Below are 17,059 nucleotides of genomic sequence, written 5' to 3' on the forward strand. Positions count from 1 at the left end.
TGAAAATAAATGAAAATTATAATCACCATCAATCATAAAAATATCAAGATATATGCAATTCATGAGAAAGAAAATATAGAGAAAAAAGTATTAGGGTTACAGAAAATTCCAACTTTCCCTGTCATATCTACCCCCTTGTTCATGTTGTTCATGCACGCTCAATTTATAATTCTCATATTCCCAACAGCATGGATTGCATAAATTCAGGGGCATGAATTAAGGGGTGAATTAATGTTAATTAATGAAAATGTAAGGTTATTTTAAGAGATTACTGGTTAGGGCTAACACTGATAGACACATTCATGAAGAGGTAATATATCACCATGCAAAATGCTGTAATAATACTGCTTGGTCATTTCCTTTTTTGACTTGAGAAAAACTCCATACAGAAAGGACTAGGAATTAAACCCATTCTGGCTGTGAGGACACAGCGCTACACACTGAGACTCTGATGCCAAGGCAATCCAACAGTCAAACAGAAAGCTGAAATTCAGGAGCACAATACTGCTGGACAGCCAGAAGGTGGCAGCGGTGGCATAATGTTGATGCTTGTTGTCTATGTGTGTGATTCTGTGTCTGATATTTACAGACACAGAATTTACAACCATTTACTGTAATGGTAAACACTCTACCAGCTGAGCCACCACAGCACCCGTAGCATACAGAATTCTAAACGTACTATATAACACCTAGTAAGATGGGTAGGTAAAGCTCCTAACTGACTGGAAAATGTCACTAATTAACCCATATTTTTTCACTGTTGGCGGTATCTATCATGAGTAGTGGCAAATGGGAGTTTTCAGTTGAACATATAGACAAACTATAGCAGCTATAGGACAATGGACAATATTATATCCCTGATATTTTTGGATGCTTGTAAATTAATCCCATGGAACATCAGAGGAATCAGCTCTTCTGGTAAGAGGAGAAAAATTCTTAACCATACTTGCAAACATCCCTTTCACTGACAGCTCAATCAAGACACTCAACTGTTTTAAGTATGAAGACAACTTTTACAGCTTGCTGGAAGATCCACACAACCCCATGTTCCCCATTAACAAGAAACCTTTTGTCTTCCCCCAATGGAAAGAGCGAGGAGTAGCCACCCTGGGGCAGCTGTTCAGTGACGGTTAGCTCATGTCTTTCGAACTTCTCCAAGAGAAATTAAGTATTCTGAACCCCTGCTACTTTCAATAAATTCAGCTACAAATCATCATTAACAGGATCAATTTCAATAGCCGTCACAGTCGCCTCCCCTATACCAAAAACTCCTCTCAAACCAACCAAAAAGACATCTCAGATATACAAGATCCTTCTCTCTCTCACGAAAACTCTGCTTCTCTGTCTATACATAAAAGGACCTCTGACTTTCAAGTACAACACTCAAACATAGACTGGCAAATCATATGCAACAATACTTTCTTCATGACAGGCGACTCCAAAACACAGTTAATACAAGACAATATCCTACATAGAACAACATAGAACAGGCTATTAAGTTCAGAAAATTGTGTCACGTTACTGTTACGCAGCCTTTAAGACCAGGAAGAAATAACATTTAAGTTATTTCGCAATATAACCAAAATCCCAGATGATATCTAGTCTCATATCACAATATCAATATTAAATGATATAGGCTATCGCCCAGCCCTAGCCTCAGCATTCCCCTCTGTCCTTCCATTTGCTTACTAGGTGATCTCTGCTCCATCCACATCCTTATACACCTTAAACCATTCCGTTCATCATCCATATTAGCTTAAAAGGTTATTATTCTCAACTGGAAAAATAGATCAAAACCTATAAACCTATAAATCAATGCTTTGTGAAACTCTTTAAAATAGCTCCAAAGCTTTCCAAAAATTGTGGTCCCCTTGATCTGGAATTCATTAATAGCTGATTTCTCCCATCTCTTCTACTTGTCACAAAACAATTATCAGCCTCTTGGTATCAGAATCAGAATCAGGTTTATTGCCGAGTAAGTTTTCACAATACAAGGAATTTGCCTTGGCATGAAGGTGCATACAATAAACATAAACATGGAGAAAAATAATAGGAAAATAATAGGGATAGGTTAAGAGGAAGTACTGCAAGTCAAAAAGTCAATAAACATAAATAATACAGAATATGAAAAAAAATACAATAAAAATATAATAAAAATATAATAAAAAAATATGTGCAATATATCTGTTTTTTAAAGTGAATGAAAAAGATGTACAGTTTGTACAGGAATGTGCAAAATATTGACCAGAGAATGTGCAAAGGTTAACAGTATGGAGTATAGAGAGGGGGATAAGGATCCGTGTCAGTGGGGGTCCTGGGGCTTGTTGATGAGGGCAGCTGCAGACGGGAAGAAACTGTTCTTGTGGCGTGAGGTTTTGGTCCTGATGGACCGCAGCCTCCTGTCAGAGGGGAGTGTTTCAAAAAGTTTGTGTCCAGGGTGGAAGGGGTCGGCCACAATCTTTCCTGCTCGCCTCAGGGTCCTGGAGGCGTACAGGTCCTGGAGAGAAGGCAGATTGCAGCCAATCACCTTCTCAGCGGAGCGAATGATACGCTGCAGTCTGCCCTTGTCCTTGACAGTGGCAGCAACATACCAGATGGTGATGGAGGAGGTGAGGATGGACTCAATGATGGAGGTGTAAAATCAGAATCAGAATCAGAATCAGAAATACTTTATTGATCCCCGAGGGGAAATTGGGTTACATTGCAGCTGCTCACATTGTAGAAGTGAATATATACAAGCGTAGAGAAATTATAAGAAATTATAAGAAAAATAGAAATACGAAAGTAAGAAATATGTAAAATATGTGCATTATACTACAATATATAACAATGAGAATAAAATAATAATAATAATATAGAAATAAGAGAAATAAGAATTCTGTACAATATGCATCATACTCCAATATATACATACACCAGTGTAAATAATTAAATAATTAATAAGTATTGCACAGTTGAATTATTGCAGTTGAATTATTGCACACAAAAAAATGGTATTGCACAGTTAGATATAAGTTATAAGTTATGGGTAATAACTGCTGACAGGATGAAAAGTGCACCATCATCGTCTTTGGCAGGTTGAACTTCCTCAGCTGCCATAGGAAGTACATCCTCTGTTGTGCTTTTTTGGTGAGGGAGCTGATGTTCAGCTCCCACTTGAGGTCCTGGGTGATGATGGAGCCCAGGAGGCGGAAGGACTCCACAATGTTGACTGGGGAGTCTCTCAGGGTGATGGGGGTGAGTGGGGCTGGGTTCTTCCTGTAGTCCACAACCATCTCCACTGTCTTTACAGTGTTGAACTCTAGGTTGTTCAGTCCGCACCAGGACACCAGGTGGTTGATCTCCTGCCTGTAGGCTGACTCATCCCCACCAGAGATGAGCCCAATGAGGGTGGTGTCGTCCGAGAACTTCAGGAGCTTGACAGACTGATGACTAGAGGTGCAGCTGTTGGTGTACAGGGAGAAGAGTAGAGGGGAAAGAACGCAGCCTTGAGGGGAACCGGTGCTGATGGTCCGGGAGTCAGAGACGTGTTTTCCCAGCTTCACGTGCTGCTTCCTGTCTGACACTACTATGACACTATTATTCACAGCTTTCCGTGCAGGACAACGTACAAGCTCCCCACTCTGTCTTGTTCTTGTTTATCATATTTGATTGTTGTATATCTAGATAGAACATCCATGTTTGCCTTGTCCTATGTAAACTACTGTTATTACAACATATTTTTGTTACTACAACACATCCGATTTGCACACTAGCTAATCTAATGGAAGCTAGTGTTAGCAGAGAGTGTTTTGGAGTAGACTATGGTCATGCTTACCTGACTCCACCCCCCACCCCAAGCAGCTAAACGATGCAAGCGTGCTTTTTCTATATTCTATTTCCTATTCCTGTATACCTTATAAAATCAGAAGGTGCCTGACTGCAATCACACATTTCTCAAACATTCCAAAAATTCCCTTAAATATTCATCCCCATCCAATCTCACTTTATCTTGTCACAGTGTTGCCTTCTCATCATATGTATTACATGTCAAATGTTCTTTTTCTAATGTGAAATTAGAAAAAGAGTTGAGTTTAATCATGTATGTTCAAATCTCAGTCTAATCTTAATTTATTCTAGCTCTTCCCTTTTAAAAAACACCACACAGGGGAACATTTATGCAGGTAGGCCCAACCAAAACAAATCTTGTACATTTACAGCATTTACAAGCCATGTCCTTCCAAGAAAGGAACAGCAAGCTACTTTTGAATAAAACACAACATTCCCCCCCACGGGGGTGTTGGTATCTTCAGCAGCAGCAGTAGGCCTAACTTATGAAATATTAAAGTAAATTAGTTCAAATAAATAAAATCACTCACAGCCAAACTAAATAGCAATTAAGTGTGTTAAGTTAGTGTCGAGTTAACATAGTGCTGAGTTAGCTGTAGTGGCGAGTTAGCATAGTGGCTCAAGTAGGCTAGCTAACATAACTAACACAAATTAGTTCAAATACAACTGAATTAACTCACAGCCAAAGTAAATAGCAAACATGTCAAGTTAGCCAACATAGTTAGGATGTCGAGTTAACATGTAGCCAAGTTCTGCGTTAGCTAACATGTAGTTTTGAGTAGATAACATAGTGTTGAGTAACTAACATGTCGTGTCAAGTTAGCATATAGAGCATATACCACCGCCATAACTTTCATTAGTCTCGAGTGTATCCGTGGGTGCTGATGAAATATCGGCTGGTGGAGGTTTAGGAATCTTATCCTCCTCTTTCCCTTCATCTTTCTTATCCTCATCTTTCCCTGCCTCTTTTTTATCTGACTTACCCTTCTCTTTCTCATCCTCCTATTTCCCTTCATCTTCCTTACTCTCCTTGTTCTTACCCTTCTCTTTCTCACCCTCCTCTTTCCCTTCATCTTTCTCATCCTTTCTCCCTTCCTCCTCTTTCTCTCCATTTTGACGGTTCTCTCTCTCATCCTCTCCCTCTTTCTCATCGTCTTTTTCTTTTCCTTCTTTGCTCATCCCCTCTTCCTGTGTGTCCCCTCCTTTGTCAGTTTTCTCCCTCTCCTCCCCTTTCTCCTTGTCTGCTTGCTTTACATCGTGGTCTGTGCTGGATCTCTTCTCTGGTGTCAAAGCCCTGAGGGGTTTGGCTGGAGGGGAAACCACCGGTGAGTCCTGACACATCTGCTGTGTCATTCCTTCATTCTGGTCTTTTCTGGGTGACACCGGCTTCCCTTCCTCAATCTCCTTGACTCTATGCTTAACACAATGCAATGGTTGTGATTCATCTTCCCCAGTAGGAGGTGAATGGACGATAGCCGCCTGGCCGTCTTTGTTCCTGTCTGGGGTCTGAAGGGCAGCAGCAACAGGGGATACAGGGATGGACGAGGATGAACGGATGAAAGTCTCTGTTTCATGGTGGGTTGGTTGTTCAGGGTCCTCACTGCCTTTGCCTGGTCAGACAAACATGGACAGGATGCAAGGGAATATAAATGCATACAATAAAAGCACAAGGAATAGAGACACAACTTTGACCTTTGATCATTCACTGCAAAAAATGACCAATGTCTTAAGAAGTCATTTAGTCTAATATTGAGTTGCATTAGTGACAGTAACATTATGCTGGGAAAAAAAAGGAGACTACGCTGAACAGGGTTGGGGCCATTGATGAATTGAATTGAGAATACATGTTAAATTCCAATTCAGTTCCTCAAGTTGGAATTGGAATGGCTCCCAGCTCCAAGGAAACAGAATTGGAATTGAATTGGAATGACAGGAAACCGAATTGAATTCCATTAAATTCCATGAAAGTCCACTTCTAAGAGAGTTCAAGATATTTAGGCCTGAGAGATGTAATCTTAGTGATGTGAAATTTGAAGATGTAATGATGATTCAATGCTATAAAAGTGTAAAATATATGAATAAAAAAAATAGGAATTTATCATTATTGTGTTTTAAGGTTTGAGGCATCATGTACTACAGTATAGCAGAACTGGACAAAAGTTTTTGATTTGATGGTTTCATTGTAAATGTAAGTAGTTGAAGTTACATAGGCCTACATCAAATACCACCTGGAAGGTAGCTGTAACATTTTTAATGATATTCAGTATTGATCATTTATAACACTATGTGTAATCTCAGATATTTGGTAAGAAAAAAAACAAAAAAACATTTTTTTTCCCAATTACAATTCATTCATGAATTGACACCAACCCTGGTATTGAAGTCAGTAGCAATCATAAGACCTTTGCTTACAAAATAGTGAAATAGAAAATTTTGAGAGAATGTACACACATGTATTTTTTCAATACTGAGAAATAAAAACAAAGAAATATTTTTCCCAAAATGGATACAAAAATATGCATTTTGTAATAAAATCTTACCTACATGGAAACTTACATTTGACACACTTCATACAACAGAGTAAAGTCACTACAATCAGAATGCAGACCAGAACACCAAATGCAGTCCCTAAAATGATTGGCAGATTATCTGTGTGAGACAAACACATAATTTAAAGGTAACATTTCAGCTCATCAGGATGCAAGTAAATACAGATGAATGACAGCTGCTCAGACTGGTTTACCTGCAGAGCCACAGTCCTTGGTGTTAAAGTCCTGTCTCTTTTCACTGACTGCATTTTTCACTTCACATCTGTAGTTGCCTGGCTCTGCAGCAGTAATGACAGTGACATTGTACATGGGACTCCATGTCGCCCCCTCCAGGCCAGGCCCTGACCAGCGGTACTGTAGTGGATGGCCTTTGGCTGAGCAGTGGAGAGTGGTGTTGCTAGTGGTCTGAACACAGGAAACCACAGGCTGCGGTACTGGGTCTGGACAGGGAGACAGAGGGTGGCAGTGAGGAGATCGAGAGAGAGAGAAAGAGAGAGAGATGGAGAATTAGGGAGAATTTTTTTAATGAGCTCCAAAATCCAGACCCTTAGAGAAAATATTTTGGTAATTTGGTTTGATAATCTCATGAAACTAAAGTCAAAATTCTCATTTTTTTCTCAAAATTCTGACTTCAATCTCATAATTCTGACTTGACTCTCAGAATTATGACTTAATTCTCAGAATTATGACTTTAAACTCAGAATCTCAGAATTCTGACTTTACTCACAGAATTCTGACTTTATTCACAGAATTCTGACTGGAATCTCAGAATTATGACTTTATTCGCAGAATTCTGCCTTTATTCACAGAATTCTGACTGGAATCTCAGAATTCTGACTTTATTCGCAGAAGTCTGACTTTATAGCAGCAGCTGATGGTGACTGTGTGACTGTCAGGAATACAGCTCAGCACTGTAGGATGGTACTTGTATTGAAGAAACCACCAATCTCTTTTGTTTGACTTCCTCACTTCCTTCACTCCTCACTTCACTCTCCACTACACCCTATTTAGTGCACTTGACATTTCCTTAGTACTCCTTAGTTTTCTAGTTTAGTTCCGTTTCTGTTATGTCCATATCTTTCTTAGTTTCAAGTTATAGTATCCAAAAAACGACCTTATCCTTCAGTATGGATATTTCATTTCAAGCGTGACTTGATTTTGATTTACTGTATTCATGTACATTGTTAATTGTTTTGATTTTAGGGGTCCAAACACGTACCACCTTCTTCTTCTTCTTCTTCTTCTTCTCTAAACCGTAACATCCACGACAGCCAAACTTTCCAGATAGTTTGGAAATCTCAACCACTACTCAGAGGTATAAAAAATTACACCAATCGACCTGATGGTGGCCCTGTAACAACCAATTTTACATTTTGACCAATAACGTCTGAACCATAAGTCATAGAATCAAAATTCCTTTTCTCCTGGAATCCACATCCCTGTCCACATCACACATTTACCCCAGAGGTCATCAGGTGTTGGGCCCCGCCAATTGCTGCTTTCAGCTATATTTTTCTTTGTCTTTGTCTGCTTTCCAGATAACTACCACTCCAAATCGTCCGTTTCATCAGCCCATGTGTGTTGTTTGTTCCTACTGTGTGTCACATAAATTACTGTTAAAAGGACTTCACTGAGCTTCCTCATTTATACTGGCATTCTAACCGATGCCACATGATGGTAGTCACCAGCCAATCCTAACTCCTATTTAATAGCACTGCTCCCTCATATCACAAGGGAATTCTGAATGAACTTCCTTGATGAGAATAAAAGAAAACCAACCTAAAAGCCGCAGTTTCTATTCACAACCTAACCCATCTCAAATAAAAAGAATAAAGAATTACAAAGAATTACATTTCATTAACTAAGTTATATAACTTAAGTTAATGAAATGTAATTCTTTACAGTACATACCATGCACTTCCACCTCCTGTGTGAACTTGACTAGTTTCCCTTGAATGATATACTCGGCATTGTACCTGCCACTTAAGGCCTTAGTCAGGCCTCTGACTGTCAGCTCTCCTGTTATGTTGTTTAGTGAGCTTTTATCTTTAAATTCTCTAAATTCCCGGTACATAGACTCAGATTTAGCGTCCCACTCCACAGCCTTGTCAGATCCATGCTTCCAGAGGATGTATGTTGGGGTCCCAGTTATCCCAGGATCCAGAGTGAAGCTTCCGCCGGTGGTGAAGTTGTGAGTGACAGCTTTGTCTACGGTAGGACAAAAATGTGAAAAGTGGTTATTTGCTTGATGCATTTGTTCTTTGTTCAAGAATATTTCAATTATGTTGATCACTCTCCTCGGCTTGCAAGGTTCTGAAACTAGAGTTCATTCACCCTATACACACCCTGCACACACACACACACCATCAGGAGTAAATACCATAGGACGAAGAATAGGATTACATGAAACTTTAATGATCCCTGTAGGGAAATGGGATCATTGCAGCAATAAACAATAATAGGATACAGCAAAGACGAAGAGAATATAAATTAGAACAGAGTGAATGGGAATATTAAACAGAACACAACCAACCATTTGAACACTCATTCATAATAAGTAGAAATATTTAGATTTGAGTATGAAAAAGTATGGAATACAGCATTAAGAGGGTGTGCAAAATAGCAGTAGCAGCAGTAGAAATTACTGGGACATAAAACTGTGAAATATGTGCAGTATGAAACAAGTGAAAAAAAAATCTCTATATATACACTGCCCGTCAAAAGTTTGGGGACACCACATTTTTCTTTATTTTTACTACTTTCCACATTTTAGAATAATAGTAAAGACATCAAAAATATGAAATTCCACAAATGGAATTATGCAGCGACCAAAAAAGTGTTAAACAAATAGAAACTATCTTATATTTTAGATTCTTTACAGTAGCCGCCCTTTGCCTTAATGTAATGTAGGCTTTGGAAAGAAATTCATACATAGGATCAACTTCACTATTTACATATATTTGTCTAAGAAAGAAATTTCAAGCATTTAAGCATTTAAGTATAAGCTTTTAGATCAAAATGGCTTCAGGATAATGAAACAGTTCAATTCAATCAGGCGTCCCCAAACTTTTGAGGGCAGTGTGTTTATAATAGAGGAATATGGGAATATGAAAGAAAACAGTATATGCAAATTGCATCATTGGCTATTTACTGACATTTTGAGTCCAAATGGGATCAATGCACCTTGCATGAAACTTGATTTTAACGGCATATTAACATTTCGGTATTGTTTTGTAGCCTATATTTATGTGTGAGTAGCTGTGTCGTAGTATGCGTGTGTGTGTGTGTGTGTGTGTGTGTGTGAATATTTCGAGTGTGAAAAATGAAGTTTTGAGTTCGTCCTACACAGCCTCTCAGTATCCCTACACAGTAAGATCACAGTAATGTGACTAAACTGACTTTAAAAGAACAGCTGATAGCTCGTCGAATTCAGAAGCAAGCTTTATATTGAAAAGATTATTGACGGAAACGGATGTAAACGTGGTAAAATAATTAGTAGTAATGATTAGCAGCCAGAGTCAGCAATAGCCGAAAATGATGAGACTCACTGTTCACTGCTCCAGAAATGAAAAGTAAGATTATAGGGAAACGTCCGTCTGCCATTACAGTCTCACGGTTTAACCTAAAGTGAAAGTGGAGGTTTCTCCAGCAGGATATCCCCCGGCCCATACAGGAGCGAGAGGGAACTGCAAGGATCATGGATTTAGTTAGCACATCAGATATTGTCATGATCCTTGCAGTTCCCTCTCTGTCCTGTAGGGGGATCCTTGCAGTTCCCTCTCTGTCCTATAGGGGGAACTGCAAAGATCACAGATCAGATTCTGATGTCCTATGACATAGATGGAAAGGAGCGTCCGAGGGAAGTGAATCAATTACACTGCTCCCAGACTGATTATACTAGTCAGCAGAATAAGAAAGAAAGAAAGAAAGAAAGAAAGAAAGAAAGGAAGAAAAGGAAAGAAAGAGCATTTGACAGAACACGGTGGTTTATTGGGATTTACTCCACAACAAAAAATAATAATAATTTGAATTTAAAATTTAAGTAAGAAATAGATCAAAAGTTGTCGTATGGTTGAACTTTATAGCCGAGCAGGGCTCCATGTTTTGAAATATGTGAGAAAATGTAGGCTACTTTTATGGAGTATTACAGTGACTGCTTTACGCCACTAGATGGCGGTGCTATGTCTGTATTTCTTTGTCCCGTACATGCTACATGTGAGGCACGTTCAATCTAAATACGGTGTGCACCGTTTTGCTACGGTTTGTCGGGGATGAACGCAGGGTTGGATTCGTTCAACCCAACAACCAGTGCTGCGTCAAGCTACCGCACACACAAACGCACAACTAGACAGGAAGAGAGGCGGTCCGGCTTTCAAAGTAAAAGTCTCCAACTCCAGGCATTGAATTGGAATTTACCATGCATTTCCAGACAGAGAAGGGGAAGAAAAGAGGAAGGAAGGACCAGGGAGGAATAAACGTAATGAGGCATGATTTGCAGAGAGAAGACAGAATGAAACAGGCAATTGAACAGTAAAGGGAGCGAGTGAAGTCAGGAGAGGAGCCTAAACTTTGTTTTTTGGTCAAGGCTTGGAACGTCCCTAAATCTAAGCTTCAGCAAAGGGTTAATTTAGGATTATTTAGTGGATTCTGCCATGCCTCTGTGACAGAAAGATGCATTTGTCTGCGGAGTCAGAAAAGGAACTAGCCAACATCCTGACCATGTTATCTGAGAGAGGTTTCCCCCTGCAATCCTCTCATATTAAAAAACTTGCTTTTGACTATGCCAAGGAAAATGACATCCAAGGCTTCTCTGAGACAAAAAAGAAGGCGGGCTACTACTGGTTCCAAGGATTGAACAGGTAGTAGTCAGAAAATGGTTCCAAGACTATGAGGGAGGTGCTGGAGGAGCTGGACATCAAAGATAGACCTGGTCATCTGTGGAACTGTGATGAATCAGGCCTCCAGGACAACTTTTCTTCAGCTCATGTAGTCGGGGCAGTGGGGAAACCCTGTTATGAAATAACACCAGGGAAGAAGGGGAACACAACGAACGTGCTGGCAGCCTTCTGCCAGTTGTGCAACAGTATTAACACTTTGACTGAGGGCTTTGCTAGTATAGTGTTACTGCGTTTTAAAAACAAATGTAGATAAATGTTCGGTATGTTTATCTAGATATCACAACTTGATACTAGATAATTGTGTCAGGTTAAGTGGGTTGTAGGAAATGCTTATTGTATCTTGTAGTATTGTGAGTTCTGTGTACTGAATTATATTTATTCAAACTGTTTAAATGTGTCTGAGTACTTAACATTGTTGGCTGTGAGATGCATAGATGCACTTATGTGCTGTGTGTGTTTTAAGTGTAACAAATGTTTGGACATTATTGAAGGCTTCAGCATGTTCCAGGCAGAGGTGTCCATGGCCTAGGGGAGTGAAGAGGTTTCAATGAGGACTGTGAGAATCCGTCGTGGCTGGGCCCTATAGTTCACTATTAATAAACGATCACTGAACATTTTGTCTGGATTGTTATTTTGTCCGTCATGTTTTTTGGCTGTAGCCAGGTAGTCTTGGGACATTTTATTTATTAAAGAAATAATGTACATAAGCAACAACATCATAACAGTGACCAATACAAAAAGGCAAGGCAAGAAAAATAGAGCAGCAACTGCTGCAACTCAACTCAAGTGTCAATGTGATGTCCCTGTTACATTAATAATTACATTAGTAATTACAGCCATAAAAAGGATATAAATGGACAAAGGGGCATTTAATTTTTTGTTTTTTCTGTTTTACACATTTTAGGCAATAGAGACTGATTAGGTAGTCTTGGCCAAGACACTTAATCAGCCACACATCACATCACATCACATGGGAAGATAAAAGAAGCACTCCCTAACTTTCATTACCCTTGGACCCATGAAATACTTTAACAAATATTTATAAAAAAATAAATAAATGCATGAACATCAATGGGATATTAAAATCATATTTTGCCATTTCTAGCAAAGTTTTCCATCCGACAGCATTGGAAATGCAGGTTTGTTAAAAGTTATCCTGTTGCCCAGACTCATAATTCAACAAAAAGATTCCTGAAAAGGAGCCTGGTTTAATGATTGAATATTTTGACTGTTCGGAAATAATACAAAAACAAGATTATAGCATTTTCAAAAATAAAGGCAATAATTTCAGCAAGTTATGGACAGTGTGGCATTCTTTTTGTGATTATACTGTTTACAATAATAATAATAACAACTTTATTTATATAGCAGTTTAAAAAAAACGTGCTTTAACAAGCAATCAAAGGCAAACGTCAAACTCATAAAATAAATGAAAACAAGTCAAGACAAGAAGGCACCAGAATATAAAATGAGACAAAATTAGATTTTTACCCTCTATGAGAACAAATGGTAAAAATATCAGTAAAACCAATAAGATAAAAGGCATCACTAAAAGCAAGTCTCTGAGCATTAAGTGATTCAACAGATGACAGTCTGAGGCAGATCGATCCAGGTTGATTCACTTCTAGTCTGAAAACTAGGCTACATTTTGTCTCAAAGGGGGTTAACAGATTTACAGTAATCCAAACATGAGGAGATAAAAGCATGAATGACTTTCCACAGACTTTCTCTGCAGCCCTCTCATCACCTGTTCATCAACATCAAAGAAATATTCCACTTAGTTTTAACATGGGGGTTATTCGGCACTTCACCACCATGAAAACCAGAATATAAACTACTCACCAAGATTGGATGCAGCTGGACGAGATTGTAGTGTTCAGCTTTTTACCTCCCATTCATTTGAATGAGGCCACGAAAATAGCCTGAAAACTTATATACGTAAATTATACGTTTGTGAACAGATTCAACAACAGATCCCGCTACTGTGATTTTCAACTGACTGTGGGTCCAACGCTTTAGAACATAATTTTGCCAAATAGCATTTATATTTACAGAAGAGAACATAACGGAGGGATACCATTTAGGAGAGATAGTTCCTGTTTGGGAGATCCGATCTACTTTTATTTTTATGCCTCTGCGCCGGTGTTCCGCGCAGAGCTGCCCCCCCTACATGAGTGTCTCCCGTGTAATAAAGCGTGTCACCACTAGACGGCGCATGTACTCCACAATTGAATCTGTGCCTGTCTTACTTTCCTGAGGTAAACTTGATACTGCTCAGTAGTGTCTGCCGCGGGGGGAGACGGCTTGGTACGACGAGCAAACAAAGGTGTATCTTGCAAATGTAATACTTTGAATTAACTGGAGATTCATATGTTGTCTTGTTCACAATAATTTATTTAAGCTTGTATTAATTTACTAAGGCCTTGGAATATTTGACTGCTAACCGTTCTTTACCCAGAGCCAGGCGAACATGCCTACTTTGTAAAATATTGGGCTACTTGTACAGTCAAAATAGTTTTGTCGATTTTTTTTGTCAAGTGCGATTTTTAAATAAACAAGTTAAATGCTATTTCTTCTCAGCTTCATTTTGATATGCACGCAGGCTAAGCTTGCTTCTTGTTTTCTTACCTCTTCTGTGTTCAAAGCAAGTCACAAGGCAGTCTGAAACCAAACAGGCACCGAGGTAAAGGTTTTAGATGGTAGTACAGATGTTGAAATGCTATTTTCAGGCAAAACACATGTATTGCTTGTTGGTATACTATCAGCCTACCATATCAACTATGGAAAAAAGTTATTTCTCTGTTCTGCATATTTGTATCCCCAGACATGTCATCCACAGGTTAGTGCTAGATAAAGTGATTTGATATTATATGAACTAACTCAGTAAAATCTTTGAAATTATTGCATGTTACTGTTGAGGGTAAAAATAGTTGATTTTAATCACCTTTTCCTGTTGCATTTTCTCTCCATGCCTCTCACATGCAATACATTGAAGAAAAGTTTGTCATCATTGTGGTAACTCTCAAAAAGTTACAGGCCATTTCAAATAGGCCGACCCAATGCAGTGTATTGTTACTGAGGATGTGCTGTATGCTACTGTGAGCTAAATTTTCAAACAACAGTCAGTCAGGTGTTCACCCTCCAACACCCCTGGACCCAAACAAGCATATTTATGAGCAAATTCTCATTAATATGCTTGATTGGGTTCTTGCTGTGTTAGATCTGGTTAGATCTGTATAATGTATTCTAAGTGGAAAGGACAGTCTGTTCTACAAATGGGTTAAAGGGATAAACAGAAAAAATCTGGTTTGAGGTTGTAGTTAAGGTTTTTATTTATTTATTTTTATTTAACCTTTATTTAACCAGGTGAGTCTCATTGAGATTACAAGATCTCTTTTTCGAGGGAGCCCTGGCCAAGACAGCAGCGATACAGTGTTGCAACATACAAAAACAAACATGAAGAGACATACAATAAAAACAAGGCAGTAAAAGAAGTAATAAAAAACACACAGAATCCTGCACCTAAAAAGAGTAGATGAGTCTAACTATAGGGAAACATTTACAAACTCCAATTGAATCAGCCTCCAAACCCTTCACTGCATTTTTAAAAGCTCATTCAGCTGATTTGGTTTGGTTCATTTGTTGATGGCATTTCTCCAGTTCTTTGGTACAAAAGTTCTACACGTTTTGATAGACTTAAATGTGGGGTAAAAATATGCATTTTGCAGTAAAAGCAACTTTGATATGAACTGTAGAATCTGTATAAGGTGATTCACCCTCTGTGATTATGCCTTTCTTTCTCGCTTTGTATGGTAATCCAATGCAAAAATGTAATAACTGAACCCAAATTGGTCTTTAGTTTGTAAATTGCAATCCTGGTTGATTTATCATTACTTGTGTATCAGAGCTAAGGCACAGAATCGTTCACATGGGAAGGCCTATATACAAGCATCTTGAGTATTTTAGATGTGTGATAGGCCTACCATTCATTCACAAATGTACAAAAGTAGTGACCTCAAACTTTACACATGACAACACTCACTGTAACACATCAGATAATATGGATATGTTGTCTTGCCCCGGATGTTTCATCTCCCTATGTAGTTTAGTGAAAATCAAGGAGTCTCAGTTTGCTGAAAGGTTCAACTTGTCCTCTCTACTGTTTTGTCTTAATCTCCTGGTTGGAGAGTGAATTGAACCCAAGTCATAAAATGATTGCTCTTATGCCTTATAATTTAGGGTAGACAGACATTTTCATGTCCAGAGGTAGTGGCAGTCCGCCTGTCTTTGGGTCTACATGCAGGTCTTCCCCTGCTGGTCTGGGCTTCCGTCCCACCAGAACCTTCTCTGATGTTTTCCCCTACTCCGTCCTCTCAGCTTTCCTATTGTGTCAATAATTTATATAACTAAGGGGAGTGGACTGGCCACTCTAAAAGCGAAATACTGTCATTAATCCAATATAAAGAGAAACCAGCAAGACTAGAGCCAAGGTGGGGCACCCTGGTGGCTCACTGAGTAGAGCGCGTACCATAAGGTTCAGTCCTTCCCGCAGCGACCCGTGTTCAAATCCTTTGCTGCATGTCCTCCCCTCTCTCTCCCATACCTTCCTGTCTCTCTCTCGTGCTATCCCTGTCAGTAAAGCATAAAATAAATATAAAAAAAAAAAAAAGATTGGTGTGTTTCATGAATTTCCCCCGTCATAGAGAGTAATTAAGAAAAACAAACAAAACACAATGATAGAAACAAATGGGATTTACAAGAGATGCATGAGAAAACTCATGGTGGCTCAGTGGTCTAAGGAACTGCCTCACAGTATAGGCTGCAGAAATGAAGGTCATGGGTTTAATACTTGCTTATTAATTGCTTTGTTGCATGTCTGCCCCACTATGTCAGATAGCGTATACATAGGCCCACTTATTTCTAAAATCATGAATTGTTTAGATTGTTTAGATTTTTTTATTAGGCTAGGACAGCACTTTTTTAAATTAGAAATTCAGGACAAATAAACTAAATTACTAATAAACATTAACCCATTTTTACAATCCATCTTATATTTAGAGATCTAGAATTTTGTTTTTGACGTTTGGAAATAGCGTGTAGAGAAAATACTTTATGAGGTTATATTTATTTTTTTTACCACTGAACATGACAAGCGTCCACTGGAAACACATTTGTACAGCACGCCTGCCTGCAGTAAACAGTGTCTTTGTCTCCAGATGACACCTGGTGGCTGAAATACAAAACCACAACAGGGGGCAGCGCTGTACGGGAGGCAGGACTGTACGACGCGTGTGTTTACACTGGGGAGGCACGGGGTCAAAGGTCAAGGCCACTGTGACCTCACATCCGTCCAATTCTCATGAACGCGATATCTCAGGAACGCCTGGAGGGAATTTCACTACATCTGGCACAAACGTCCACTTGGACTCAAGGATGAACTGATTCGAATTTGGTGGTCAAAGGTCAAGGTCACTGTGACCTCTCAAAAGACGTTTTTGGCCATAACTCAAGAATTCATGCGCTAATTATGACAAAATTTCACACAAATGTCTAATAGGATACAATGATGAAGTGATGACGTTTTATATCCAAAAGTTCAAAGGTCAACTTCACTGTGACATCATAATGTTTTGCTTTCCACTGTAGCTGAGAAACGGTGGAAATGCTGTCACTTACTTTTGCAGACACCAAAATCCTTTCAGTTGACCTAATAATCACATTAAATATATATGTTCAATAAATAAAGACTGTCCTTGCAATGATAAAACAAAGTTTATTGGCATA

The 17,059-nt window shown here is 38.9% G+C and overlaps 1 protein-coding gene across 1 annotated transcript; it reads right to left on the minus strand.

The window, feature by feature from the left end:
• Window positions 1–4,386: 4,386 nt before the first annotated feature.
• On the minus strand, window positions 4,387–8,760 carry LOC139651397 (uncharacterized). Its single transcript, XM_071528293.1, has 5 exons — window positions 8,742–8,760; window positions 8,289–8,585; window positions 6,572–6,817; window positions 6,385–6,477; window positions 4,387–5,438 (listed from the first exon to the last, which is right to left on the minus strand). The coding sequence occupies exons 1-5, from the start codon at window positions 8,758–8,760 to the stop codon at window positions 4,831–4,833; spliced, it is 1,263 nt and encodes a 420-aa protein (XP_071384394.1). The 3' UTR covers window positions 4,387–4,830.
• Window positions 8,761–17,059: the final 8,299 nt, after the last annotated feature.

The sequence above is a fragment of the Centroberyx affinis genome, unplaced genomic scaffold, assembly GCF_046629955.1.
Source record: "Centroberyx affinis isolate AG114_WGS23_722 - 3 ecotype Tasmania unplaced genomic scaffold, CSIRO-AGI_Caff_v1 ptg001654l_1, whole genome shotgun sequence".
In the NCBI taxonomy this organism is placed as follows: domain Eukaryota; kingdom Metazoa; phylum Chordata; class Actinopteri; order Beryciformes; family Berycidae; genus Centroberyx; species Centroberyx affinis.